The following is a 27,031-nucleotide window of genomic DNA, read 5'->3' on the forward strand; positions in this document are numbered from 1 at the left end:
CCCCTTCTCCACCAGCATTCCAAGACGTCATCTTTTCCAACCTCCACCACCAGTGTCGGGCCCCGGGGGAGCATCCCTATTAAGCGTTGATGGGCTCATCTGAATTCGTCGGAATTCACTGCTCAAATCTTCAGCCGGGGCCCGAGCGCCAAAGAACTGTTATTCATTTTGTCAAATAAATTTGTTAATCGTTTTCTCTTTCTCCGTCTGAGTCTCTCCAGATTGAAATGTTATTCTAATCAAGGGAAAGCGACAACAAAAAATGACCTGCTTTCAGATCATAAATCTGGACTTTTGCTCGTTTCTTTCTGAAAACATTTCAGCACCTATCATTTTGTGTCCCAACAATTTCAATGATTTACTCTATAGGTCTGAACTAAAAATAATTATTTAACATTTTAAACTTGTCAGTGAGCTTGAAAGAATCTGTCCCTTCATGCTTTTCGTCTAAGTTTGTCCATAATCTAAAGTTCATCTGTAGCAAAAACCCCAATATGATGGAGGTTATGCCGGATGGCCTAAGAGGGGTCTCACTCTACTACAAAACATGATATAATATGTTTGGCTACTTGAGGAAATCGTGAAAAAGAATAAATTGTGTTTCCGAAATACATATTTATCAGTGTCAGTTGAAAGATCTGTTCTGATGTGTGGAAACAAAAATCCAGGATAGTTTGATTATCATGAAGTGTGCAGTTGACGTTGTTGCATCTCACACAAAATCTCTTTGTATTTTTTCTCAAAACTGAAAGAAAAACAAAGTGCAAAAAGAAACAAAAACTGCATAAACCAGTTCTGTGTCGTGGAGATAAAACTGGTTCCTTCACTGAGTATGTGTCAAATGAATTCCGATTTAAGGAGCTAAATATGAAACAATCCTTCAAACACTCTCATAATAATGCTCAGCCACCATGTTGCTTTTACCTACATTATTTGTTCTACTTTTAAAAAAGCGCCAGCATGTACCAACAGAACTTAGACACGCTTCCATAATCACAAACACAGCAGCTGCTTGAATTCAAATCAGCCAGATTTAAAAACCCATGACAGAAACCAGATCAACTAATCATATGCTACTCCATCCTACCAAATATAAACAATCAATGTGCCTTTTAACTGGCATTCCCTAAACTAGTTTTATCTCATTCCTCTCTGGTGTGTCACAACAAAACTGACATGTTTCTTTTCATTGGCTGTGGGTCAAACTCCTCATGCAACGAGAGGATCATTTTCCGATTGGGGCAGTGTCAGGTTTGGCTTTGTCTTATGTAAATCTAAATTACATCCATTCTGCATTCACACCTGGAACGATTGTTCACCTGCAACAGGTAAGAACCAGACTGTGGCTTTTTATGATACATATATATATATATATATATATATATATATATATATATATATATATATATATATATAGATATATATATATATATATATATAGCTTATTCGTATTATTGTGTTTTCTTTACACATTTGCTTAGTTTTAGGTTAAACTGTCTGTATACTAAGTGACTTTGGTCAGAGGTCCTGAGTGGGCTTGCATGAAGGTTTCACAGTATTTGGTGGGAAATTGTGCTTTATTCATTTTAGTTTTAGTTTTGTCAGAACCCAGAACATAAAAAAATGAAGACATTTATCACTGAGTTTATCTGAAAACTGTAATCAGGCTTTTGGAGTAATGGCTTCATCATGTTTGGGTGGTTTTTCAGCCCATACTGGTAAGAGTCTCCATTGCACTTTGGAGACACTCATCAGCTTTAACAATATCTTCACCAAATATTTAACTTCTGTTGTGTTTGGCTGGAAACTCCTGTGGCTTTTATACCTGCATATAATTGATTAATGATGCACCTTCAGATATGAACTGGAACAAGGATGAACCAGACAGGTGCAGTCCACACTTCTCTTCCTGATAATTTGGTTGATTATACGTGTGTGTTTGTGTTGTTGCCTTAAAATACAAAAACTTTTGCCTCTATTTAAGTAAAATGTTGTGCATTAATCAGAAGCTTGCAAAGCCATAGCATCGCCCTTCAGGCTTTTCAAATTGTATAAAGACATAATGATTTTCTGAATTTAAAAAAAGTTATATCAATATATCACTAAAGAAATGTATATTCATATTTTTGCTAGCTTTGGTTTTTGCTAGCTTTGGTTATTTTAACTGAACTAAACAGAAAACGTTCAGTCTGGTTTACAGTCAGACAGTGATGGGAAAAATATTAAAGTAATAGTAATATCATCTTTATTGTCATTGAAACATACATTACAACAAAATTTGTTCTCTGCTTTTGACCCATCACCCTAGGGGAGCTGTGGGCTGCCATGTGCAGCACCCGGGGAGCAATCTGGGGTTAAGGGTCTTGCTCAGGGTGCCAGGGTGCCAGCACTGGGGATAGAACCGGGTACTTGCATCCTTCTCTGAGTGCAAACGCCCAGCTCTAACCACTAGGCCGCCACTCCCCCTTATATATATATATATATATATATATATATATATATATATATATATATATATATTGACATAATGTTTATGTCAATATCTGGTTTTAACAAATAAACTTCATATTTTTTCTTTAATATTCACATTTTTAGTTGTAAAATTGGAAAATGCAACACTGTAATAATATGGAAAGTCAGATTTTTAATTAACTATTATTTTAATTGTATTCATTATATAATAAAAATTAATGTTTTTCTAAAGAAAGAAACCCAGAAATATCTTTAAATGTCCCTCAGAATGGTAAATGGCTTGTATTTGTGCGTTATCAAGTCTGACGATCCCGAAGCACTTTACACTGCATTAACTTATTCACACGATTTATTTATTCACACATTCACACCCTGATGGTGGTGAGCTATGTTAGTAACCACAGCTGCCCTGGGGCAGACTGAGAGAGGCCAGGCTGCCATATAACGGGGCCACCGGGCCCTCTGACTAATGCCAGCAATTCAGGTGGAGTGTCTTCCACAAGGACACAATGACTGAGACGGTCAGAGTGGAGGATTGTACCGGCAACTTACTAACTCCTGCGCCACTGTCGCCTCACTGACAACAAACCAGAAGGGAGAATCTGGTGTATCACCTTTTACCATTTTATCTCTTTTGCATTCAGATATAGTTTACAACTTATACCATGTGTTAGCATTATTTGAACATCTGTCAACATATTCAAATCCTGGAGGTTATTTTTTCATTTAGATTTTATATGTTAGATGTCCAAGTGTTATTTCTAACTGCAATTTGTTCAGAAGTTGCATTTTTTATTTTGTTAATGGTTCCTTTCAGAAATGGATGATGAAATTGCTGCTGTTGTTATTGACAATGGATCTGGGATGTGCAAGGTTGGTTTTGCTGGAGATGATGCTCCCCCTGTCGTCATTCCATCCTTTGTTGGATCCCACAAGTACAGGGTACAGTTTTATCAGTGCTATTTTTAATATTTTAATAGAACCATTTACCTGTATTTAAGGACAAAATATGTAAGTGTGCAAATTAATTTTGTGTTTTGTTTTTGTTTTTGCAGGCTGCATCAGTGAGTATGAAACTTAAAGTGGCCACATGGAAATAATTTTAAATTGGCATAAATGTAAACCTATAAAACCAAAATCTGAACTATATAGAAATCTTACATGCACAAATTAAATGCTCTCACCTATGCAACAGAAAGGTTGTGGAACCAGAATAAAAAAATACAAACCATGTAGTTTGTCACAGTAAATATAGATATAAAAATAAAACACACAAAAGATAAAACAGAACTGTTCAGGTATCGACCTGTTCTCGGCCTCCCCTGGTTCTTTTATGTGATAATGTAGTGTTTGCATTGCAGACTTCTGTAGTGATAAAAAGACTCTTCAAACCGTAACTATATTTTACCATATTTAATCTAAAAGGTAGAGGAATGGTTTACAGACACATCAGCGCTGATGGGCTCTTGATCGAACATGACACAACGGCAATGAATGTGGCAAGAGCCCCGACTGATTATTTCTTAAGCATTATAAAGAAATCTAGGTACACGCCCATGCAAGGGCTGTATGCTTCCTAACATGTCGTCAGTAAAATAATGTGTCACCACTTGGGTGCTATCTGATGACCTTGTGTCCCAGCCTTGTGTCCCAGACTGTCTAGGTGTGCATGACGCTCCCAGGACTGACGTTCCACTCGTCCATCCCATTTCTACATTCTACTCATATGCCACATTTCTAACAGAACAGCAAAATGAAATACCTATGAAGAACACAGAAAAATAAAATCATGCAGCTGACAATGAGCCCTCACCAAGAGACTACACACACACACAAACACACACACACACATCCTTGTGAGGACAATGCCTTGCCTTCCATTCATTTTCAAGCCTTTCTATGGCCTAACCCTAACCTTTACCAGTATATACATACCTCCAACCTTAACCTAATTCACACCTTCTTGCTCAGCTGCAAGTAGAAGAACTGGCACACATCCTTGAAGACCTTGGCTTGACTCCCCTTGACTTCCATTTGTTGTAACCCTTTCTGTGGCCTAACCCTGACCCTAATTCTAATTAACACCATAGTCCTAGATCTAACCCCTAGCCCAAAAAAGTGAGAACCAAAAAAGGTCCTCACTTCACATCAAAGTCCTCACTTTGGTGGTAAAATACGAAAAACATGTTTTAACTCAGCTGCAAGTACACATACACACACACACACACACACACACACACACACACACACTGGGCAGGTTATTCTTTGTGTTTGGCAGGGGTGCACATAACTTGTACACAGGTACTCATGCGCGTCACAAATCAGGAAAGCGTAACGTCAATTTTATCACTACGCAAATTTGCGTACTACCTGACCGTCACCTGTTTTGAACTACTGTCGAAGATGTCCAAAAAACAGCAAACATTAAGCAGCTTCTTTGGCATTCAGCCACCTACAAAGAAACGCCAAACTGGACCGGAGCCGAAGAAAAGGCTTTTTTCAGAAAAGTGGCTCCAAGACGTGCCGTGGCTTGAAGCCGACGTGGAGCGCACTGAAATGTGGTGCAAGATTTGCCGCTCGCATCCAAATCTAGCAGACAAAACAGGTGCGTTCTATAAAGGCTCAAAGAATTTCAACCATCCTTTATTTGACAAACATGAAAAGAGCAAGGAGCACATGAATGTGGTTCAAGCCATTGCTAATAAACAAACTAGCCGACAAGAAATGTCCAGTCGCCCACTTGCCAGATGGCGAGAAAAACTGAATGAAGAACAGCGGCAAGCTCTCCATAATATGTTTCTCCTCGCCTTCCATAAAGCTAAACACACACGTCCCATGTCTTCCTATTCCGAGGATACTCCCTTACTGAAGCGGCTAGGAGTAAATGTCGGATGTGCATATCATTCACGTGAAGGTGGCACACGGATCATGCAGAGCATCGCTCACACCATCAGCGGGGATTTAAGAGCCAAGCTGCAGTCTACTGAATTTTGGGGGCTGCTTTTTTGATGGATCTGAGGACATCACGAAAACTAAGCAGGAAATCGTTTATATTTTGTCTGTGTCCAGCGACGGAGAGTTTACCTCCGACTTTCTCGGACTGATTGAACTGGGTGGTGACCGAACCGCGCAGGCTATAACAGACGGACTTGTAAGACTTTTCCAGGACACAGGCTTGGATAACTGGACAACAAAGTTGGTCGCGGTGTGCACAGATAGGGCTGCTGTCAACGTCGGTATATGTACAATGGTGTTGTGCCAAAGCTCAGGGAACTTGCTGCAGTTGGAGACTCCCTTGTGCACATTTTGTGCACCGCGCACAAACTGGAGAATTGCGCAAAATCGGCCGATCGCACCATTCCTTACTGTGAGACATTTAATCGCACTGTGATCAAGCTGCTGCAGTTTTACCTACAAAAAGGGGGTGCAAAAAAAATGCTGCACTGAAGAAGCTGTGTGAAGAAAATGGGATCTCCTTTGTGAAACTGGGTAAGTTTCATAATATCACATGGTCTGCATGGAGACATGAAACACTGTTAAAAATATCAAGACTACTGCCAGCTATTAAAATCCAACTGGCTACGAGTGATGACAGCGACTTGCAGCCAATCTGCACAGAGCGTTTTCAGTGCTTTCTGTCAAACATGCTAGACATGCTAGAGTCCATCCTCAACTCCTCCATCACCATCTGGTATGCTGGTGCCACCGCTATGGACAAGGGCAGACTGCAGCGTGTCATCCGGTCTGCAGAGAAGGTGATAGGCTGCAATCTTCCATCTCTCCAGGACCTGTACGCCTCCAGGACCCTGAGGCGTGCAGGGAAGATTGTGGCTGATCCCTCGCACCGCAGTCACAGACTATTTCAGACACTTCCCTCTGGGAGGAGGCTGCGGTCCATCAGGACCAAAACCTCGCACTACAAGAACAGTTGCTTCTCATCTGCTACCGGTCTTATGAATAAGGCCAAGAGCCTGTGAAACTGGACACTGCCTCTTCCCCATTCAGGACTTACAAGCTTCTGCGTTACATTAACGCACAGCTTACTGAGTGTATATAGCTTCTGTCTGTATATATATCTATTTTATTTTGTTTTTGTCTGCACCATCAACACCAAGTAAAATTCCTTGTAAGTGCAAAGCAATAAACTTGATTCTGATTCTGATTCTGATAGGAAAGTTGGTTTCAAAAGGGAGTAAATTGGCCTGCCTGGCTTCTAAATTGAAGAGTTCCCCTGACAGCAAAGCCTGGCAGCGAATGCAGAACCTGTAGGTGCATGCCAGGCATACAAGCTTGATAGAGTATATAGCAGAAACTTGTTTTCATGTTTGTTTCCCAGGAAGCTGCGTCCTGCCGGTTTGGACAGTGAATAGTATCTTGAATGATTGGGCTGGCTAAACCACCAGCAGTCAAAAAGGATGCACAGTAAAAACGTCACACCCATTTCCTACAATTAAAAGCAAATGTGGAGCTGGAGGGCACAATAGTCATATAAACTTAGCTGTAGCTCACTACCACCATTAACACATAGCTATTTGTACCACTAGCTCTTTCAGGGTGCTTCTCACTAGCCTCGTGAGACCATCCTGATCTCGCGAGGTTTCAAGGTTTCACTCGCAGATCAGTCTGGATACTCTCCGTTAAAGAAAATTTGGAGCCGTTCACCAAACGAACGTCCAATCAGCGTTGGCTTTGAGGCAGGTTGCGGTGTGACGCAACGGGAAGCGCGTCAGTTCAGTCTAAAGAACATGGCGGCTTCAGCCGATGAAACTAGCGTTAGCGCGGCTATCGAGCAAGTTTTATCGGAATTACAGAGTATTTCTCTGCTGAGCTAACGAGCCTTTACCTGCAGCAGCAAGAGTAGCTTGGCTTGTGGTTGTGTTTTCGTCGTCGCTCGTAACAGAGCGACGACGAATCTGATTGGTTTATTTGGCCCGTCTATCACCAACATAGGCCAATCAGCTGACCAGTATTTTCGCCCCTTCCCAAAATTACTTCAACGGAAGGTTTCCAGATGGATATGCGGAGCAAATCTATCTGGCGGAGTCAGGTAAGCTTCTCACAGGATCTGATTAAAAACCAGGAACACTTTCAATTTTCTAATCAAAGACAGAAGTTCTGGTTCTGTATCAAACGGGTTCATACGCTGAAGAGAATTCAACCATAAAGCTTGGACTGATGATAGCAGACCAAAAGTGTTTATGGTGTTAGCTTTAACTCATTAATGCTGCTGTTCTCTGTTGCAAATTAAACAGTTCATATGTTTGAATCTGTTTATAATCAAGAATTTCTGTAAATCAGATCCTCATATTGACATATCATTCTCTCATATTTTTTTGATTGATTGGCTCGCGGACTTCCTGTTTGCGGTAAGGCGTATTCTGTCACTTCCTGTTGTTGCTGTGTGAACGACGGAGCTTTGCTCCAGGCTCTCTCGCTTTTTATCTTTAAACCTCTTTGCTGTAACATCTGTTTCCAAACATAAGCACTTTTAAAACATTGTCTGTGGCTGCTCATCACGTTTGGGAACTCCTCGTGTTTCACACGGTTTGTTCTTTGGCGTGATAATAGGGCGTTAGCCTAGCTTTAGCCTAGCGTTAGCCTAGCGCTAGCCAAGCCTTAGCCTCATAATGGCTTCTCCGTGTCTGACTAAGTCTCCTATCTGCTGCTCTCTGTGTCAGATGTTCAGTTATTCCTCTGCCTCCTTTAGTGATGATGGTACATGTAATAAATGTAGTGTTTTTGTAGCTTTGGAGGCGAGGGTGTCAGAATTGGAGACCCGGCTCCGTGCTGTTGAAAAACCAGCTGATAACCGCTCTTTTGCTAGCGCGGAGCCGCATAGAGTAACTTCACGTAGCGAACCTAAAGCAGTAGCACCCGAGCAGCCTGGTAACCAGGCTGGCTGGGTGACAGTTCGTAGGAAGCATAGCTCTAGATTACAGACCCCAGATCACCACCAACCCATCTGCGTTTCTAATAAATTTTCCCCTCTGAGCGACAATCTCGCCGAGGAGCCGACCTTAATCATTGGCAGCTCCATAATGAGAAATGTGGCACTAAAGAAACCAGGGACCATAGTTAAATGCCTACCAGGGGCCAGAACAGGCGACATAGAATCCTACCTAAAACTACTGGCTAAGGATAAGCGTAAATACCGCAAAATTGTTATTCACGCTGGCGGTAATGACACCCGGTCACGCCGATCAGAGGTCACCAAAGTTGGTGTTGCTTCGGTTTGTGAGTTTGCTAAAACTATGTCGGACTCTGTAATTTTCTCTGGTCCCCTGCCTGATCTGACCAGTGATGACATGTTTAGCCGCATGTCATCATTCAACCGCTGGTTGTCTAGGTGGTGTCCAGAAAACGACGTGGGCTACATTGATAACTGGAGAACTTTCTGGGGAAAACCTGGTCTGATCCGGAGAGACGGCATCCATCCTACTTTGGATGGTGCAGCTCTTCTTTCTAGAAATCTGGCCGGATTTATTAGTTCTCCTAAACGCTGACAACCCAGGGTCCAGACCAGGAAGCAGAGCCGTAGTTTAACACACCTCTCTGCAGCTTCTGTACTGTTACCCACCCATTATCCTATTGAGACGGTGTCTTTCCCACGGCCAAAACTTAACAGATCAAAAACTGATCTAAAAGGAACAAATCATAAAAACCTAATAAAAATCAATATGGTTCACCTTGAACCTAAAAATAAAATAATAAAATGTGGTCTATTAAATATAAGGTCTCTCCCTCCAAAGACTTTGTTAGTTAATGAATTAATTTCTGATAATCAGATTGATTTGTTTTGTCTCACAGAAACCTGGCTACAAGAGGACTACGTTAGTATAAATGAGTCAACCCCCTCCAGTTATTCAAATTTCCACATTCCCAGATCTGTGGGAAGAGGAGGAGGAGTGGCAACTATCTTTCAGTCTGATTTATTAATTAGTCCCAGGCCAACTAATAATTACAGTTCTTTTGAACATTTAACCCTCAGTTTCCCTCATCCAAACTGCAAAGCAATAAAACCTCTTCTGTTTGTTGTTTTGTATCGTCCACCAGGCTCTTACACTCAGTTTTTGGATGAGTTGTCAGATTTCTTATCTGATTTGGTGTTAAATACTGATAAGGTTATTATAGTGGGTGATTTTAACATCCATGTTGACACTGAATGTGATAACCTTAGTGTAGCCTTTAAAACTATCCTAGATTCAATTGGTTTTGCTCAAAATGTGCATGAACCGACGCACTCTCGGCTCCATACTTTAGACCTTGTGCTGACATATGGCATTGATTGTGAAGAATTAACAGTATTTCCTCACAACCCTGTCCTGTCTGATCATTTTTTAATAACATTTGAGTTTAATCTAACTGAATTCTCCACCCCCAAAAGAGGGTTCCATTATAGTAGATTTTTATCGGATAATGCTGTATCAAAACTTAAAGAGTCTGTCCCCTTCTTAATATCCTCAGTATTGCAGAAATGCCCTGTAGATGGCAGCATTGCTGTTTCTTCCCATTCACAAATCGATACCTTTGCTAACAATGTGACTTCCTCATTGCGTTCTGCATTAGACAATGTAGCTCCCTTGAAAAAGAAGGTGATTATTCACAGGAAGCTGGCTCCTTGGTTTAATTCAGAGCTGCGTTCCTTGAAGCGCAATGTTAGGAAATTGGAGAGAAAATGGCGCTCTACACACCAAGAGGAATCCTACTTAATCTGGAGGGACAGACTATTGTTGTATAACAAGACCCTCTGCAGAGTTAGAGCAGCATATTTTTCATCATTAATTGAAGAGAATAAAAATAATCCTAGATTTCTCTTTAGTACAGTTGCCAAACTTACCCAGAGCCACAGCTCTGTTGATCCATCCATTCCCTTAGCTCTCAGTAGTAATGATTTTATGGGATTCTTCATGAATAAAATTGATGCCATTAAAAATAAAATAATTGGCATCCTCCCAAACATGATTACCTCGTCCTCAGTAAGTGAGGCAGCATTGGAGGAATCTTTAGAATCTGCGCAGTGTTTGAACTGTTTAGAAGCAGTAGAGCTTTCTGAGCTATCTAAAATTTTAGCTTCATCTAAACCTTCTACCTGTATGTTAGACCCAATCCCAACCAAGTTGTTTAAGGACATATTCCCTTTGATCAGTGGCACTATTTTAGACATGATTAATCTATCCTTAGTAAATGGATATGTACCACAGGTTTTGAAAGTAGCTGTTATTAAACCTTTACTTAAGAAACCTTCTCTTGATCAAGATGAGTTAGTAAATTACAGACCTATATCTAATCTTCTTTTCTTATCTAAAATTCTTGAGAAAGTAGTTGCTAATCAACTTTGTGAACATTTACAAAGTAATGACCTACTTGAGGAGTTTCAGTCAGGCTTCAGAGCTCATCATAGCACTGAAACAGCTCTTGTGAAGGTCACTAATGATATTCTCATGGCCTCAGATAATGGACTTGTGTCTATACTTGTCCTGTTAGATCTCAGTGCTGCGTTTGATACAGTTGATCACAATATTCTCCTACAAAGACTTGAACATACTGTAGGGATTAAGGGGAAAGCATTAGGCTGGTTTAAATCTTATCTGTCAGACAGATTCCAATTTGTTCATGTTAATAATAAATCTTCCTCAAACTCTAGGGTCACTTGTGGAGTACCACAGGGTTCAGTCCTTGGACCAATTCTCTTTACTATATATATGCTTCCGATAGGCAAAATTATCAGACAGCATGGGATTAATTTCCACTGTTATGCTGATGATACTCAGCTATATTTATCCATAAATCCTGATGAATCCAATCAGTTACTTCGACTGCAGTCATGTCTTGATGACATCAAAAGCTGGATGACTTTAAATTTCCTGCATCTAAATTCTGACAAGACCGAAGTTTTAATCTTTGGGCCAGAGTCCTCAAAAAATAAACTTCTTAACCAATCACTTAATCTGGGTGGCATTAAACTGGCCTCTGGTAATAAAGTAAAAAATCTTGGTGTTATTTTTGACCAAGACATGTCATTTAAATCCCATATTAAACAGGTTTCCAGAGTTTCCTTTTTTCACCTCCGGAATATCGCCAAAATTAGAAACATTCTGTCCAGGAGTGATGCTGAAAAACTGGTCCATGCATTTGTTACTTCAAGGCTGGACTATTGTAATTCTTTACTATCAGGAATTCCACAAAATGCAGTTCAAAGCCTTCAGCTGATCCAAAATGCTGCAGCAAGAGTTCTGATGAAAATCAACAAGAGGGATCATATTTCTCCAATTTTAGCTTCCCTTCATTGGCTTCCTGTTAAATCAAGAATAGAATTTAAAATTCTTCTTCTAACGTATAAAGCCCTTCATAATCAAACTCCATCATATATCAGAGCTCTGATTACCCCGTATGTTCCTAACAGAGCACTTCGCTCTCAGACCGCAGGTCTGCTGGTGGTTCCTAGAGTCTCTAAAAGTAGAATGGGAGGCAGATCCTTTAGCTATCAGGCTCCTCTCCTGTGGAACCAACTCCCAGTTTTGGTCCGTGAGGCAGACACCCTGTCTACTTTTAAGACTAGGCTTAAAACTTTTCTTTTTGACAAAAATTATAACTAGTGACTCATGTTACTCTCAGCCACCTTTATAGTTTTACTGCTATAGGCTTAGGTTACTGGAGTATATCAGGATCTAATTTTCTCACTATATTGAGTTCTACTGTTCTTCAATTATACATTATGTGTTGTCATTTCTGCTTTAACTTTCTGTTCTCTCTCTTTTCTCTTCATAGTAGGTACACCTGGTCTGGCGTTCTGTTAACTGTGACATCATCCAGAGAAGACGGCTCACCCGCTACTACCATCTAATGTAGAACAGATTACTAGATCAATGTGTGCTTCTGTGCTTTTTTGTCTCTCTTGTTGTGTCTCTGTTCTGTCTTCTGTAACCCCAGTCGGTCGAGGCAGATGACCGTTCATACTGAGCCCGGTTCTGCCGGAGGTTTTTTTTTCCCGTTAATGGGTGGTTTTTCTTCCCACTGTCGCTTCATGCTTGCTCAGTATGAGGGATTGCAGCAAAGCCATGTACAATGCAGATGACTCTTCCTGTGGCTCTACGGTTCCCCAGGAGTGAATGCTGCTTGTCGGGACTTTGATGCAATCAACTGGTTTCCTTATATAGGACATTTTTGACCAATCTGTATAATCTGACCCAATCTGTATAATATGATTGAACTTGACTTTGTAAAGTGCCTTGAGATGACATGTTTCATGATTTGGCGCTATATAAATAAAATTGAATTGAATTGAATTGAATATAACTAAACGGACCTGAAAGATAGCAGCTGCTGTCATGGTCCAGAACAATAGCATCAGCTGTCGCATGTCAAGACAAAGTAGCTTATTCTCTCCAAAGATTTCTTTTCACCGTTCGTAACTAAAGCCTTTTTTTTAGGATTTGACCCCTTTTATGTCAATAAATCTGAAAGTTATGAGTTGTACTCTTGAATGAACCTTAGAGCAGTGCAAACTTCATTAGCAGGGAAGTGTCCTGAACTTCCACACCTAAAGAAATAAATTCATATCTATGCATATGGTCATAAAGTGCCTGTTTTTGAGTTTTTACCAGCTGAGTAACTTTCAAATGACAAACCAAACCTCTTTTGAAAATACTGCATGGTAAAAACGCATGCTGTAAACTGACTGCTCGATGCTTCTACTAACACAGAGCAGAAACTGATATTTTTGTTCCTTTTTGAAAAAGAAAAAAAAAATGAAAAAGCTAGCCTTTGGGTTTAACTTAGAACTTCAAATGTGCTTGTTACCTTTCTTTAGCCAAACGTTAGAGCCATTCACTGGTGTGTGCAAAGACACAACTTCTTAATTATATATGTGAGAGCATTCTGCTTTCATATGCAGAAGGTTTTCAGGATAACTTGTGGGAGAGTTTGGCTTTGCAAATGTTTTTACATGCTGACTCTGAAGGATGTCCTCAATCTTCCCTCCTAATGAAGAATGCCTACGTGGGAAACGAGGCCCAGGAAAAGAGGGGCGTCTTGGCCCTGAAATACATCACTGATAACAACTTTGTGACTGATTGGGATGATTTGGAAAAGGTAAGGCTGCAGCGATAAAACGTCTAATGTAATTGAATGTGCAACATCTTTAAGGTCAAAGACCTTGATAGAATAATACTAAGAGTTAAAGTTTTCATAACCAGTAATGTTTCCTTTATACATGAATAGTGCGTAGTGTTTGGCTAAATCTCAGTAAATCTAACTTTAAGGTACTCTATATCACTTTTATATATAAATTTCCTCTTCTGGCTCAGCTGCCAAGTAACTGGGAAAATGCAAATTAACATTGTTTCACTTAGCCACTAACTTTGAAACTACTTGAACATGTTAATGTATCTCGTACAACTTACAACGTCATGTCAGAATCCCCTAAGATTAAGGAAATTAAACTGTTATCATTGTGCAGCTTTTACAACATGCCCTTTGCAATGAGCTCCGTGTGAGTCCTCAAGAGCATCCAGTCCTGCTGTCAGAGCATGCAACCACACCCAAAGTCAACAGAGAGAAGATGACAATGGTAAGTTTACATCAGTTGTATACAAGTCAAAATAAATCATTTATATTAGTTACGCTGCATTAAAAGATAACCGTGGAGTTGCTTTTGTGAATTGTCAGGTGAAATGGTCTTCTTGTTTGTTTCAGATAATGTTTGAGTGCATCAAGGTTCCTGCCCTTTATACGGCCAATCAGTGTGCCCTGTCTCTGTTTTGCTCTGGTCGCACCACAGGTCAGTGAAAACCTGAATGCTCATACTCCTGTAAACCATACAGGGTCTGGGTTTTTAATTTAGTGTATTCAGTAAATCAGACCAACCGGCAGCTTTCGCAGTTTTGCACAGTCTGATCAGGGCATTGGGGGTTGGGGTGGGGGGTGGGGGTTGCTGACAGAGTTTGCAACACAGCTTAATTCAGCAGTAAGCTGGAGTGTGTCTCTGTCTTTCCACCTCTCCACTCTGAGCTTTAGTCTGCTCGGGTCTGGCTTTCATAGACTGCAGGTGGCGCTCTTGGATCTCTCTTATATCTAAATAATGATCCATTAGTGTTTCTAATGTGTACAGTGACCTTTTCTCTGTCATTTTTTATCTTAAAGGAGTTGTATTAGGATCTGGTGATGGTTACAGCCAAACTGTCCCTATTTATGAAGGCTATGGTTTGCCCCACGCCTTTCTTTGCACACGCGTGTCTGGAAGAAACCTGACGGAGTACTTGATGAGGATTCTCACAGAAAGAGGCCACCGTTTCACTAATGGTAAAACAACTGCTGAATGTGTTTTTTTTCCCTGTTTGTACCTTTTAATGGTAAGGACAGATCAGAAAATATACACCTCCTAAACTTTTGCTGTGAATGACACTCTGCTCTGAACTTCAGCTGAGTTTGAAATTGTTCGAGAAATGAAGGAGAAGCTCTGCTACATTGCTTTGGACTATGAGCAGGAGATGCAGAAAGCAGTTCTCTCACTAGAGAAGGACTACGAGCTTCCTGATGGACAAATTGTTACGATCGGCAATGAGAGGTTCCGCTGTCCAGAGCTCTTCTTCGATCCATCTTTTATTGGTTTGTAACAATTAGAAAAAAATATAAATCCTCAGTCTTTTAAACATTTATCTCAAACTCTGAGGTTGTACAAGATCTTTTGAAGTAAAAACTATGGACTGTTGATACATGTTTGTATCATTTAGGAGAAGAGTCACCTGGTGTTCATGAGAACACTTACAACAGCATCATGAAGTGTGAAATAGACATCCGGAAAGACCTGTATTCTAACATTGTGCTTTCTGGAGGCTCCAGCTTGTTCCCTGGATTTGAAGACCGCATGCAGAGAGAGATGACTGCTTTGGCCCCGTCTACTATGAAAATCAAGGTGCATAAGTTTGCTCTTTCATTGCTCGAGTGAAGAACAAATTTAATTTATCTATAAAAGGACTCTGCCCTGCATTGTGAGCATAAAAAAAAAATCCATCTAAACAAAATCCAATCTGTCAATAGGTGTTTATGGAAAAGTTCTCAATCTGGTCAAAAATCCATGCTCAGAAAAGATTCAAACCCCAAGCGATGCTAATAGTTAGTAAGAAAAAAATTCAGATTGTGCTTCTGTCTCTTCTAAATTGCCCCTCTTGACTGCCTAGACAGTATTGTGAGGGGTAAGTATATCGTGGTACCCTGTCCATAGAGTCTCAAGAGCAACAACATGTACTCTGGCTCACTTTTAAACACTGGGGTAGTGTTGGCCTAGTGGTTAGAGCAGCGCGCTTGCACTCATAGAAGGATGCAAGTACCCAGTTCGGTCCCCAGTGCCTGCACTCTGGGTCCCTGAGCAAGACCCTTAACCCCCGATTGCTCCTCGGGCAGCGCACATGGCAGCCCACTGCTCCCCAAGGATGTTCAGGAATTACAGCCACAGTACCCCATGTAATGAACTAGGTTAGGGGCTCCCAAAGTGGGGGTCGTGAGATCATTTGATACTGATGTGCTAAAAAAGATTTTTGATTTCTTTATTTGTGAAACAGGTACCAAAGTTACAGCTTTACAAGATGCTTATTACTCTTCATTTTAAAGCAGGAGGAAGGATTCACTTTTTTGCAAGAATTCTTATGAAAATACTACTCTATTCACATAACTTTACACTTATAATAGATTGAGGCAATGTACCAAAGCGTAGGCAAGAGCTCTTGAGAAGCATGTTGAAGTAATGAATATTTTAATAATGAATAAGACAACAGACTTACTGGCAGGTACGTGAAATTGGGATTAGGAGTAAAACAAGAAATTAACCAGAATGGGGGGAGGTGCATAGCAGATGTACTAACAATGAGAGTGACATAACTGACAGAATAAATAGTAGTAGAAAGAGTAGGAAAAAAATAGAAGAAAGGTGGAGAAATTTAGCTTGGACCGTGTAGTGGTAATTAAGCAGAGGGAAAGAGAGCAACCGTTTGGCAGAAAAGGGGGGGGGGGGGGGAGCAGAACCTAAGAGGAAACATGGTGAATCAACAGATCTAACCAAAGAGCTCACTAACAGAACCAATAACTGGTAGGCAGGACAATAAAGATCTAACAGAACTATTAAAATCATAATGAACAGAAACTGACTAAGACCAAATCTAACAGACTGATGAATAAAAAATATAAAGTCAGAATACAATAACAAAACTGCAGGATCCCCAGGACCCTAACACTAAATACTCCGGGGGATCCTGACGTTTACTTTGTGTTGAATTTATTCTCTCAAGTAACAAATAATATAATTTCAGTGAAAGGTGCACATAGATTATTGACTGCTGCACACATAAAAAAGTTGCATAAGTCAAACGCATTTTAAAAGATAAGTCTACCATTGAAAACATTCAGAAGAAAAGCTTATATTGAAAAATATCCTGCTGGATCCTTCAGAGATTGAGGTGAACCCGGTGAAAAGAGAGGTTGCCAAGCTTTGTCTAAATTGTTTCCGAGCTGCCCCAAGGCACAAACAAACTAAACACTGGTTTAGGGCCCCAAGGCCACTAGAGGGCCCCCAAGAGCAATCAAAAAAAATATTTTTTATTTTTCCCACGTATAAATGGTGATATCTATATGATCAAAGATATCGTGCAAAAACACAATTTCAACAGAATCAGACATACTTTAATAATCCCAGAGGGAAATTACTTTCGTTACATGCTCCAGATATACACACATTTATAAATATATATATATATATATATATATATATATATATATATATATATATATATATATATATATACATATATATATATATGTTTACAACATTCCACACAAGGTAATATGATATATATATTTTTTTTTTCACTATATATCACTATATATAAATATATATATATATATATATATATATATATATATATATATATATATATATATATATCCTGTGTTGAGCCATGCGTCTGTGGAGAGGTTATTTGGTTTCTCCAATATAAAGATCAGAATATTCCTCACTGCATTGAACTGCATACACCACTCCGCTCATCTTAGGTTTGGAGGTTTTGTCCTTGGGATGCACAAGCCTCTGTCTGAGGGTCCTGTTTGGTTTGAAATGTACAGGGATTTTGTGTTTGGAGAAAACCCTCTTGAGTTTTTCAGAGACTCCAGCAACATATGGGATGACGATGTTTTTCCATTTATTCTTCTCCCCATTATGTTCTGCAGCGGGTCTTTTGGATTTTCTTGCTGATTTGACAAAAGCCCAGTTAGGGTACCCACAGGTTTGGAGGGCATCTTTGATGTGTTTCTGTTCCTTGTGCTTCTCTTCTGTCTTAGTAGGGACATGCTCGGCCCGGTGTTGTAAGGTTCTGATGACCGAATGTTTGTGCTCCAGTGGGTGGTGTGAGTCAAAAAGAAGATATTGGTCTGTGTGTGTGGGTTTCCTATACACTTCAATGTTCTTCAACATTGGGTGATCATATGGGTGATCAAAACATTGCTCCTTTAACCCAAGCCAATAACAACCTTAACGACTCCTTGTTACAGAGGAGTGGACCTGTTTCGGTCCAATCTGCTGGCTTAATGTCTTTAACGACTCCCCATTACTACGGGGTGGACCTGTTTCTGTTGAATTTGCATGTTATCTAAGCCATTACAGGGCCTTTGTTTGGGCAGTAGTATAAAGCTTGGTACTCATCATTACTCTAGACCTTTTGAATTTAGAAAGCTTCCTGGAGAGGAAGCGAAACGTCTTCAATTACGGAAAACAAGTCCAGTTGCTTTGTTTTTTACTCTTTTTTTGCAATTATCAGATACAAACCAAAATCCTGAAAGAGCCCAACACATTTTTTGACCTTTTGTTTTCAGGAAATTTCTGTGTGAAATACTTTCACTTTCTCAATCCTGATATTGTGCTGGTTCAGTGGAGTTTTAACAAGAGGTGCATGACTCAGCAAAGAAAAAAAATGTTTATCTGTGATAATTATGTATGAAGCTGATTTAAAAATGAATTATTACCTAATATTCTCCTTCTAAATCCATTGGGTCTGCGAATTCTGGGTGACAGTCTGATCAAAGGTGTAGCTGGGGAAATAGATTTAAGAAAAAGTTGTTTTTTTTCGAGAACAAACAGGAAATCCAACCAGGGAATGTAAACAGCACAAAATGGGGGACGGTCTTCTTGTAACACACAATGTAGCTGACAATTCACTGATCTCCTCGGCTTGTTGGGTACTCCTTGCTTCAGTGTCCAGAACTCGGCTCTGAGGTGTAACATTAAGTACCGTGAATTCACTGACAGTCTGGTTGATGCGGAATGAAGATAACTACTAGAACTGTGTCGCAATGACCGAGATGCTGCGGGATTTCATTGGTCTGAGATGATGCGTTAACAGTAGTTGGTTGGACCAACCATCCTGAAGAATCTAAAGTCTGTATTTTCTTATGAAGAAGAATGAGTCAAGAATCAGTGTAAAAGGATCTTTGTTTCACTCTATTTATGGAGTATAGGGGCGCGGCCTTTGAAAAGGGTTGGTTCTAGATGCCGAGGCCTGCATTGTTTCACTGTATCTGTAGGATAGAGGGATGGGCAGGGTGTTAGAAGTGTGTTGGTTCTAGAGGCTGATGTTTTTCTCATAGAGAAGGGGATGTCTTGGGGTCATTATCAACAATTTTCCATTTCTCGGGTTGGAAAATAACAATCTTGCACGCTACATCCATGTTATCAAAGATGGCTGAGCCTAGTTCTTCATCCATTTCTATCGAAGTTGACCTGCTTCTCTAATTTGTGATGAGTCTTTTTTTTAAAGACTGCTTTACTTAATGCAATTTTTTTACCACATTTAGGCCGGAATCTCCACCTTCAAGGTTAGGAGGTGGCATAGTTAAGAGGTGGTCATTAGATGGTTAAACCCTGTATTGTGCTAAATATAAGGAAGCCATTGTGTCAACATCCCTTCTTGCATCTGGTCATCATTAAGGCGGTCATAGGTCCGGTGATCATAAATACCATATCACAGGTCTTAGGTTACACGTCATACATCTTAAGTCATAGGTCACACAGTCACGGGTCATAAATCATGGGTCATCTGTCATGTGATATGACAGTAGGAATCGTAACCTTTCTCTACTCTGATTTGGTGAAGTGGAGCAGAAATGGGGAAAACTTCCAATCAGCCCAAAAAACAAAAACAAATGTCCAAATCATCACAGGTGGAGGCTAGAAAGTCCTAAATCACAAAATTATCTTTTCCAGTCTTTTCTTTTTCACAGCCGATGAAGGACACAGCCAACATAGACCAGATCCTTTGAGGGATGCAGCACCTGAATTGGGATTTATTAACTTCTATAAAAGTCATGGAGCTTGTTGCCTGTTGAAGGTGTCAACTTTGATGGCAAATCTTAGAGCTATTGGGCTTCAACGGGCTTAAAACAACTGATTAAACTTGAATGTTTTCAATGATCTACCCTAAAATGTAACTTAAACTTGTGGTTTCTTTAACCCTAGGTTATTGCTCCACCTGAGAGGAAGTACTCTGCCTGGATTGGTGGCTCCATCCTGGCCTCCCTGTCCACCTTCCAGCAGATGTGGATCAGCAAGCAGGAGTACGATGAATGTGGTCCATCTATTGTCCATCGAAAGTGCTTCTAGAGCACCTTTTTCCTGTCCCAGGGGTCACCATGCTGCTGCATCCGACTGAGGTTGTCTGCAGTGGCGGAGCTAAAGTTTTTTATTTAGGGGGCTAGAGGAGGGCAAAGCTATCTCAGGGGGGTCCACAGTTTTTTAACAATTTAAAGACACTGCCCTGGACATTCAGAAACTCATAAATATAAATAAATAAAGTAGAATATACCAAATGTTTCCTAAGTGTCCATTGTTTTAATGAAAGAAATGTATGCTTTTCTTTAAATGTTATTTTTTAAATGATGCACATATCTATAATTTGAAGCATCTATAAAATCATATTAGTGCAGTATTAAATGATCAATAAGTTTGAAAAAAAGCCATGCTGGGTCTATGTGTGTGCAACCTTCTTCAAAAGCTTGAAATGGATCCACTATCATGCAATTTTCACTGTAGCATCACTACAGGGCACAGCATTTAGATTAGATTAGATTCAACTTTATTGTCCTTACACAGGGACAGATACAAGGCAACGGAATGCAGTTTAGGTCTAACCAGAAGTGCAATAGCAGCAAATGCAAGATAAACAATGGTTCCATAAGTACAGGACATTCGGCTTTGACCCTTTTTGTAGATCGCCTCGGTGTTCCTGGTCCAGTCAAGCTTATTGTTAGTACACTCCAAGGTACTTATTCTCCTCCACAGTGTCTACAGGGACCCCCTGGATGGAAACAGGGGTCACAGGTGTTTTTGTCCTCCTCAGATCCACTATTAGCTCCTTAGTCTTTGTCACATTGAGCTGCAGATGGTTCAGCTCACTCCAAGTGACAAAGTTGTCCACCACAGTCCTGTATTCATTCTAATCACCCATTTCAATGCAGCCAACTATTGCTGAGTCATCAGAAAACTTCTGAAGGTGGCAGGACTCAGTGCAGTAGTTGAAGTCTGAGGTGAAAAGAGTGAGGACAGTCCCCTGAGGGGCCCCGGTGTTGCTGACCACCCTGTCAGACACACAGTTCTGCAGGTGTACATACTGTGGTCTGCCCGTAAGATAATCAACAATCTAGGACACAATGGGTGCCTCCACCTGCATCGCCGTCATCTTCTCACCAGGGCTTTGAACCGGTTCAAGGAACGAAAATGAAAACCGGGAACTTTTTGTATTTTACAGGGAACAGAAACAAAACCGGAAAGGTTATTATTTTTTATGTTCTGGAACTGGAACACTTATTTAAAAATCATGGTAACCGGTTAATACCGGTTTTATTTCGTTCCTCAAAGTTTTCGTTGCCTAATTAACTAAAAAAAAAAAGTTATTATTTTCCTGCGCACGTTTAACCTGACTCCGCCAGCTATATGTCGCTCCGCCTAGCTTCAAAGTGATTTCTCCAACCAATTTTATTGTCCAGCCAATCAGGACACAGGGCTGGAGTTTCATAGATGTTACGTAGTGGAGAAGCGACCGTGACGTGAGACAGTTTTGATAGCAATGGCGGCTCGCATCGAGGAAGCAAGCGTTAACATTGATGCTACTATTTCTTCTGTGTTGTCCAATCTACCTAATATTGTTTCATTAAAAGAACATCAGAGAACGCCTCTGAAGGCTTTTGTTGGTGGAAACCATGTTTTCGCCCTTCTCCCGACCGGATTTGGCATGTTTTATTTTCCGGGGCGCGTCCGCAGCGGACATCTTGTCGGTTAGCGGTTAGCGTGAACCATGTTAGAAGGGCTTTAGTCCTTGACGCGGTCGGCCCGGGATCGTCTCCGACCTGCGGTGCTTTGCCGCCTGTCTTCCCACTCTTCCTGTCAGCTCACTGTCACGGGTTAGCTTCGGTGTGAGTGGTTGAAATAGCACGTCGATAAAGATGACAGACAAGTGGCTTATCCAATCATATGCAAGGATTTTTTATAAGGCCCAGCCTTCAATAAAGGCAATTCCTATGGAGGTGTCCATGACGGCTGAGGTTTCACTTCCTGTGTGACATCACATCACACATTCGCTGACTGAATGGAGAGAGAGCGATGTCCCACTAGAGCTACACATCTTAAATAAGGGGTAAATTACGATCCATTGTTAAGTAAAACGCTCATTCCAAACACAATATCAATAGCTATGTTTGTCAAACGAAAGGAACGAAATTAACCGTTCCGGGAACAGTATTTTTTTGTTCTAACCGGTTCGGGAACGTCAATTTATTGGTGGAACTCATAACTGGAAACGTTATAATTCCGTTTCTGTTCGGAACAAACCGATTGGGAAAAAAAATCGGTTCAAAGCCCTGCTTCTCACCCAGTAGAGCCGGGCGGATGGTGTTGAAGGCACTGGAAAAAACAAAGAAAATGATTCTCACAGTGCTCGCCGGCTTGTCCAGATGAGTGTAGAATCTGTTCAGCAGGAAGATGATGCTGTCCTCAACTCCCAGGCGGGGCTGGTAGGTGAACTGTAGTGGATCAGTGAAGGGCCCGACCATGGGCCTTAGCTGCACCAGGACTAGCCTCTCAAAGGTCTTCATGACGTGGGACATCAGTGCCACCGGTCTGTAGTCCTGAGGGCCGCTAGGGGACAGCGTCTTTGGCACAGGAATGAGGCAGGATGTCTTCCACAGCACGGGGACTCCCTGGAGGAGCATGCTCAGACTGAAGACTTGACTAAGTACTCCACACAGCTGGTAGGCACAAGCTTTGAGCACCCTGGGGAATACACCATCGGGGCCTTCAGCTTTGTCGAAGTGCAGTCTGGTAAGCTGTCTTCTCACCATGTCAGGAGTGAAGGACACTGTAGTGGTAACAGAAGTGGGGGGATGAAGACCTCAGATTGTGAAGGACGTGAGCAGGGGGGAGGGGTGGAGTCGGTTGATGGGGATTGGGGTGGTGAGGAGCAGACAGGGGGTCTGTAAGGAGGAGGAGTGGGGGGATGTGTTTACTATAAATATAGTTTTACAGATCTGTACAATAGCATAAAATACAGCTGGTTGTTATTATAACAGAGTTTACATGTACTATGAATATATGTACAGATGGCTATTACTATAGGCAGAATTGTGAGCATGATATACAGGTGGCTATTACTATAAAATGTATAAATAATGTTTGGACAGAAGCTATTTAAATTAAAGTGCAGTGGAAGGTAATTGCATATTACAGTTAAAGTACGGTATTGCAAATGTATATGTAAACAATTGGTACTGTGAATAAACAGTCAGCAGTGCAAATCAATAAACTACGGAAAACAAGTCCAGTTGCTTTGTTTTTTACTTTTTTGGAATGACCATGACCTAGATGACTGAGAATCTTCACCAGCATATAGCCAGTGGAGGCTAGACGGTCCAAATTCACAGGCCAATCTCTTCTCATTTTCTATAGGCCATGAGCTTAGGCTGCTGGAGGACATCAGGGTCTATTTCTCTCACTCAGATGAGTTCTCCTACTGTTCTCCAATCTACATTGTTTGTTGTTATTTCAGTTTTTAACTTTTTCTTCTCTGTCATTTTTCTCTTCAAAGAAGGTACACCTGGTCTGGTGTTCTGTTAGGTGTGACATAATCAGGGGAGACAGATCATCCACTATTACCATCTAACATAGAAAGTACTCCTGGGTCATTGTGAGCTTCTGTGCTTTCTCTGTCTCTGCTCTGTCTTCTCTAAGCCCCAGTGGGTGGAGGCAGATGAGCGTTCACACTGAGCCTGGTTCTGGTTCTGCTGGAGGTTCTCCTCCCTGTTAAAGGGGAGTTTTCCTCTCCACTGTCGCTTCATGCATGCTCAGTATGAGGGATTGCTGCAAAGCCATCAACAATGCAGACGACTGTCCACTGTGGCTCTACGCTCTTTCAGGAGGAGTGAATGCTGCTTGGAGAGACTTGATGCAACCTGCTGGGTTTCCTTAGAGAGGAAACTTTCTGACCAACCTGGAGGAACTGATGAAGTCTGACTTTGGAAAGAGCCTTGAGATGACGTGTTGTGAATTGGTGCTATGTGGATAAAATAGAATTGGATTTTTGTTGCAAATGAAGGACCCGGCCTACATAGACCAGGCCCAGAACTGGGCCAGGCACAACAACTTCTGTAAAAGTCATTGAGCTTGCTGCCTGTAGAAGGTGTCAACCTTGATGTCAAATCTCAGAGCTATAGGGATTCAATGAGCTTGACAGAACTGACCTTCTAAATAACATTTTTATCCTTGAACTTTGGCATACTATTGATTAAACTTGAATGTTTTCAATGATCTACCTTAAAGTGTTAACCTTTGTCACTTAAACTTGTGGTTTCTTTAACCCTAGGTTATTGCTCCACCTGAGAGGAAGTACTCCGTCTGGATCGGTGGCTCCATCCTGGCCTCCATGCCCACCTTCCAGCAGACGTGGATCAGCAAGCAGGAGTACGATGAATGTGGTCCATCTATTGTCCATCGAAAGTGCTTCTAGGACACATTTTTTCCTGTCCAAGTGGTCACCAACCATGCTGCTGCATCTGACTGAGGTTGTGTGCAGTGGCGGAGCTAGACTTTTTTATTTGGGGGAGCCAGAGGGGGTCACAGCTATCCCAGGGGTGTCCACAATCTTTAAACAATTGTAGCACCCTTAAAGCTAAGCTCTGACTCTTGAAATGTAGGGTTATGCTCCTTCTGTAAGGACAGGAGACAATATTTCTCTGGAGTAAAAGGAAGAACCCAAAGATAAACAGCATTATTTTAACGACACATAGAAAAGAAGTAGCAAAACCACCACGTTTTTGATGAGCGCAGCTGCTATTTATGATAAAAAGCGTATCTCTGCAGAGATTTGCATGGCTGCCCTGTAGCGGGAACGCGCATTGCCCTGAATAACCACATATTCACAATAAAACGAGATAAAATATTACAGATGACCTGACTGATTTTTTTGTATCGTGTATGACTATAGTGTAAAGTGCTGTAGTGGTTAGTATGACTGGAAAAGCAGCAGATATATTAAGTCCATTTAATACCTTTTTGATTGTTACAGACTGTTAGAGACAACGAGCTCATGTCTCTGACAGTTGAGGCATCCTAATAATCTAGCAAAAAGCATGTATAATATTTTCATAAGCTTCGTCCAGAGAATGTAGACAATGTTTTGTTTACAAGCTTTGCTGAAGATTTCAGTGGATTCTGAGAAAAATGTGAGAATGTTACATTTTCTACCATTTCTATGGACTGTGGATGGTTATGGGGGGTGGCTGTACCTTTGCAACTTTTCTTGTGGGGTTGAACCCTCAGCATGTGAAAATGTTTTATTAAAAGTAGTATGAGTATCCATAGCAGTGTTCTTTATTAGTCCATATTTTAACAATTTTTACCTGTTCAACCAGTGATGTCATCAATGGAATCAGGTGGAAGGCAGCAATGGTCCACCTCTATGATTACATCTATATTTCCATGCTGCTCTAATTTTATATTCAGTTCATCAAAGTAGTTTCAGAAGAAATTGCAAGTCAAAGTAAGTTCTAAAACTATAAAGGAAAAACCTTCAAGAATAATCAACAAAATCAAACTCCTCTTCAGAAATATATATTTACTTTACTGTCAACAAACGGAAATTAAACAAGATATTAGTCAGCGGAGCCGAGGAGCTGAAGTGCAGCACCTTGTGTGTGTCCTTGTGTCTCCAGTACTAGTTGGCATCAGGCCATAGTGACTTCAGAGTAATATTCCCATAACAGCACCCAAGTCTTTAACGGAGAACTGAAACTCCTCTCAGCTTCACATGAAGACAGGCAGCACCACCAAAGTCCTGATGAGAACCTGGACCTGATCAGTGAAATAGGATTTCATGTGTCATTATGTTTTAATAATTAAGAAAATAATTTTACATTTACAATGTGGATCTGTTGAGTTCCACTGGTTTTTAACATTAGTACAGTTGTATTTTTTCTAATTTAATCAATTTTTTTTGGGAGGGTTACATATTTTTGGAAGAGGGGTGGGGACACATCTCTCTTTCCTTCAACTCCCATAGGAGTTAGGATTTCCACCTATATAGGACTGAAATGTATTCATTTCAGGAGCCAAATTGTGATAATACTACATTCCCCCTTGTGGACAAATGTAGGTATTACACCGTCCAGCTAGCTCTGCTCAGGATGCAGACCCCACATCACCTGGAAATGCTCAGACTCACTGAAAAATATTCACATTGATACATTTCCAAGTCTCATTCACTATTTACATACCTTAACACTTTTACATGTGATGTAATGTTAACACTTCCACCCATGCATTATTACTACAGGCAGTTCTGCCCGTATCACTTCTGCACGGTGTTAAAAACTATTGAGTGTTGACTGATCCAAGAATAACGAAAAATAATATATGTCCATCATAATTTGTGGGTAAATATTTGTATAAACAGGCCAAATAGGTTGCTTGTGTGTGCATTATTAGAGTTTAAGACAGTCTGAAGTTTAGTTGTGATAAAATCTGTCTACTAATGCAGAACTACTGGATGGTTCTGATGTTAATACGTCACAGAAGGCAGTACATCATTAGCAGGTTTATGCTAATCCCAGTTTTCTCTGTGCTGGCATTCCTCCATGTGCTCCAGCTACTAAACAGTACAGTACTGGATCCCAGCCCGGTCCATGGTGTTCCCTCTGGGACTGTTTGGGCTGAATAGCTAATGGCTTTGATATATGTACCATAATAAAAGAAACACTGAAAATAACAAAGCAACAAACACATAAGTCCATTTTCTTCTTTTCCGGTAGAACTCTTCTTGGAGCTTTTTGTGACTCATCTTCAAGTCCTCCAGCTCCTTCTTGATCTCCTGCTGGTTCTGTTTCTGCTCCTGATGTGTTTCTTTCCAGATTTTGTCCTTTTCTTTATCCCAAGCATTTCGCTCCCTGATCCTCTCTCGTGTACACTGGTCCAGCTTCTTCTCAGCCGCCTCCCTTTGCTCTCGTTCAAAATTTGCTCGTTTTTCTGAAGCATCAA

At 40.8% G+C, this 27,031-nt stretch overlaps 1 protein-coding gene across 1 annotated transcript; it reads left to right on the forward strand.

Moving 5' to 3' along the window:
- Positions 1–1,257: 1,257 nt before the first annotated feature.
- Positions 1,258–20,263, forward strand: LOC105923168 (actin, cytoplasmic). The gene is made up of 10 exons (XM_012859068.3): positions 1,258–1,328; positions 3,290–3,414; positions 3,528–3,536; positions 13,462–13,563; positions 13,931–14,041; positions 14,167–14,251; positions 14,614–14,772; positions 14,893–15,078; positions 15,204–15,385; positions 19,970–20,263. The coding sequence occupies exons 2-10, from the start codon at positions 3,292–3,294 to the stop codon at positions 20,111–20,113; spliced, it is 1,101 nt and encodes a 366-aa protein (XP_012714522.2). The 5' UTR covers positions 1,258–1,328; positions 3,290–3,291; the 3' UTR covers positions 20,114–20,263.
- The last annotated feature ends 6,768 nt before the right edge of the window (positions 20,264–27,031 follow it).

The sequence above is a fragment of the Fundulus heteroclitus genome, chromosome 12 (genome assembly GCF_011125445.2).
Source record: "Fundulus heteroclitus isolate FHET01 chromosome 12, MU-UCD_Fhet_4.1, whole genome shotgun sequence".
NCBI lineage: Eukaryota > Metazoa > Chordata > Actinopteri > Cyprinodontiformes > Fundulidae > Fundulus > Fundulus heteroclitus.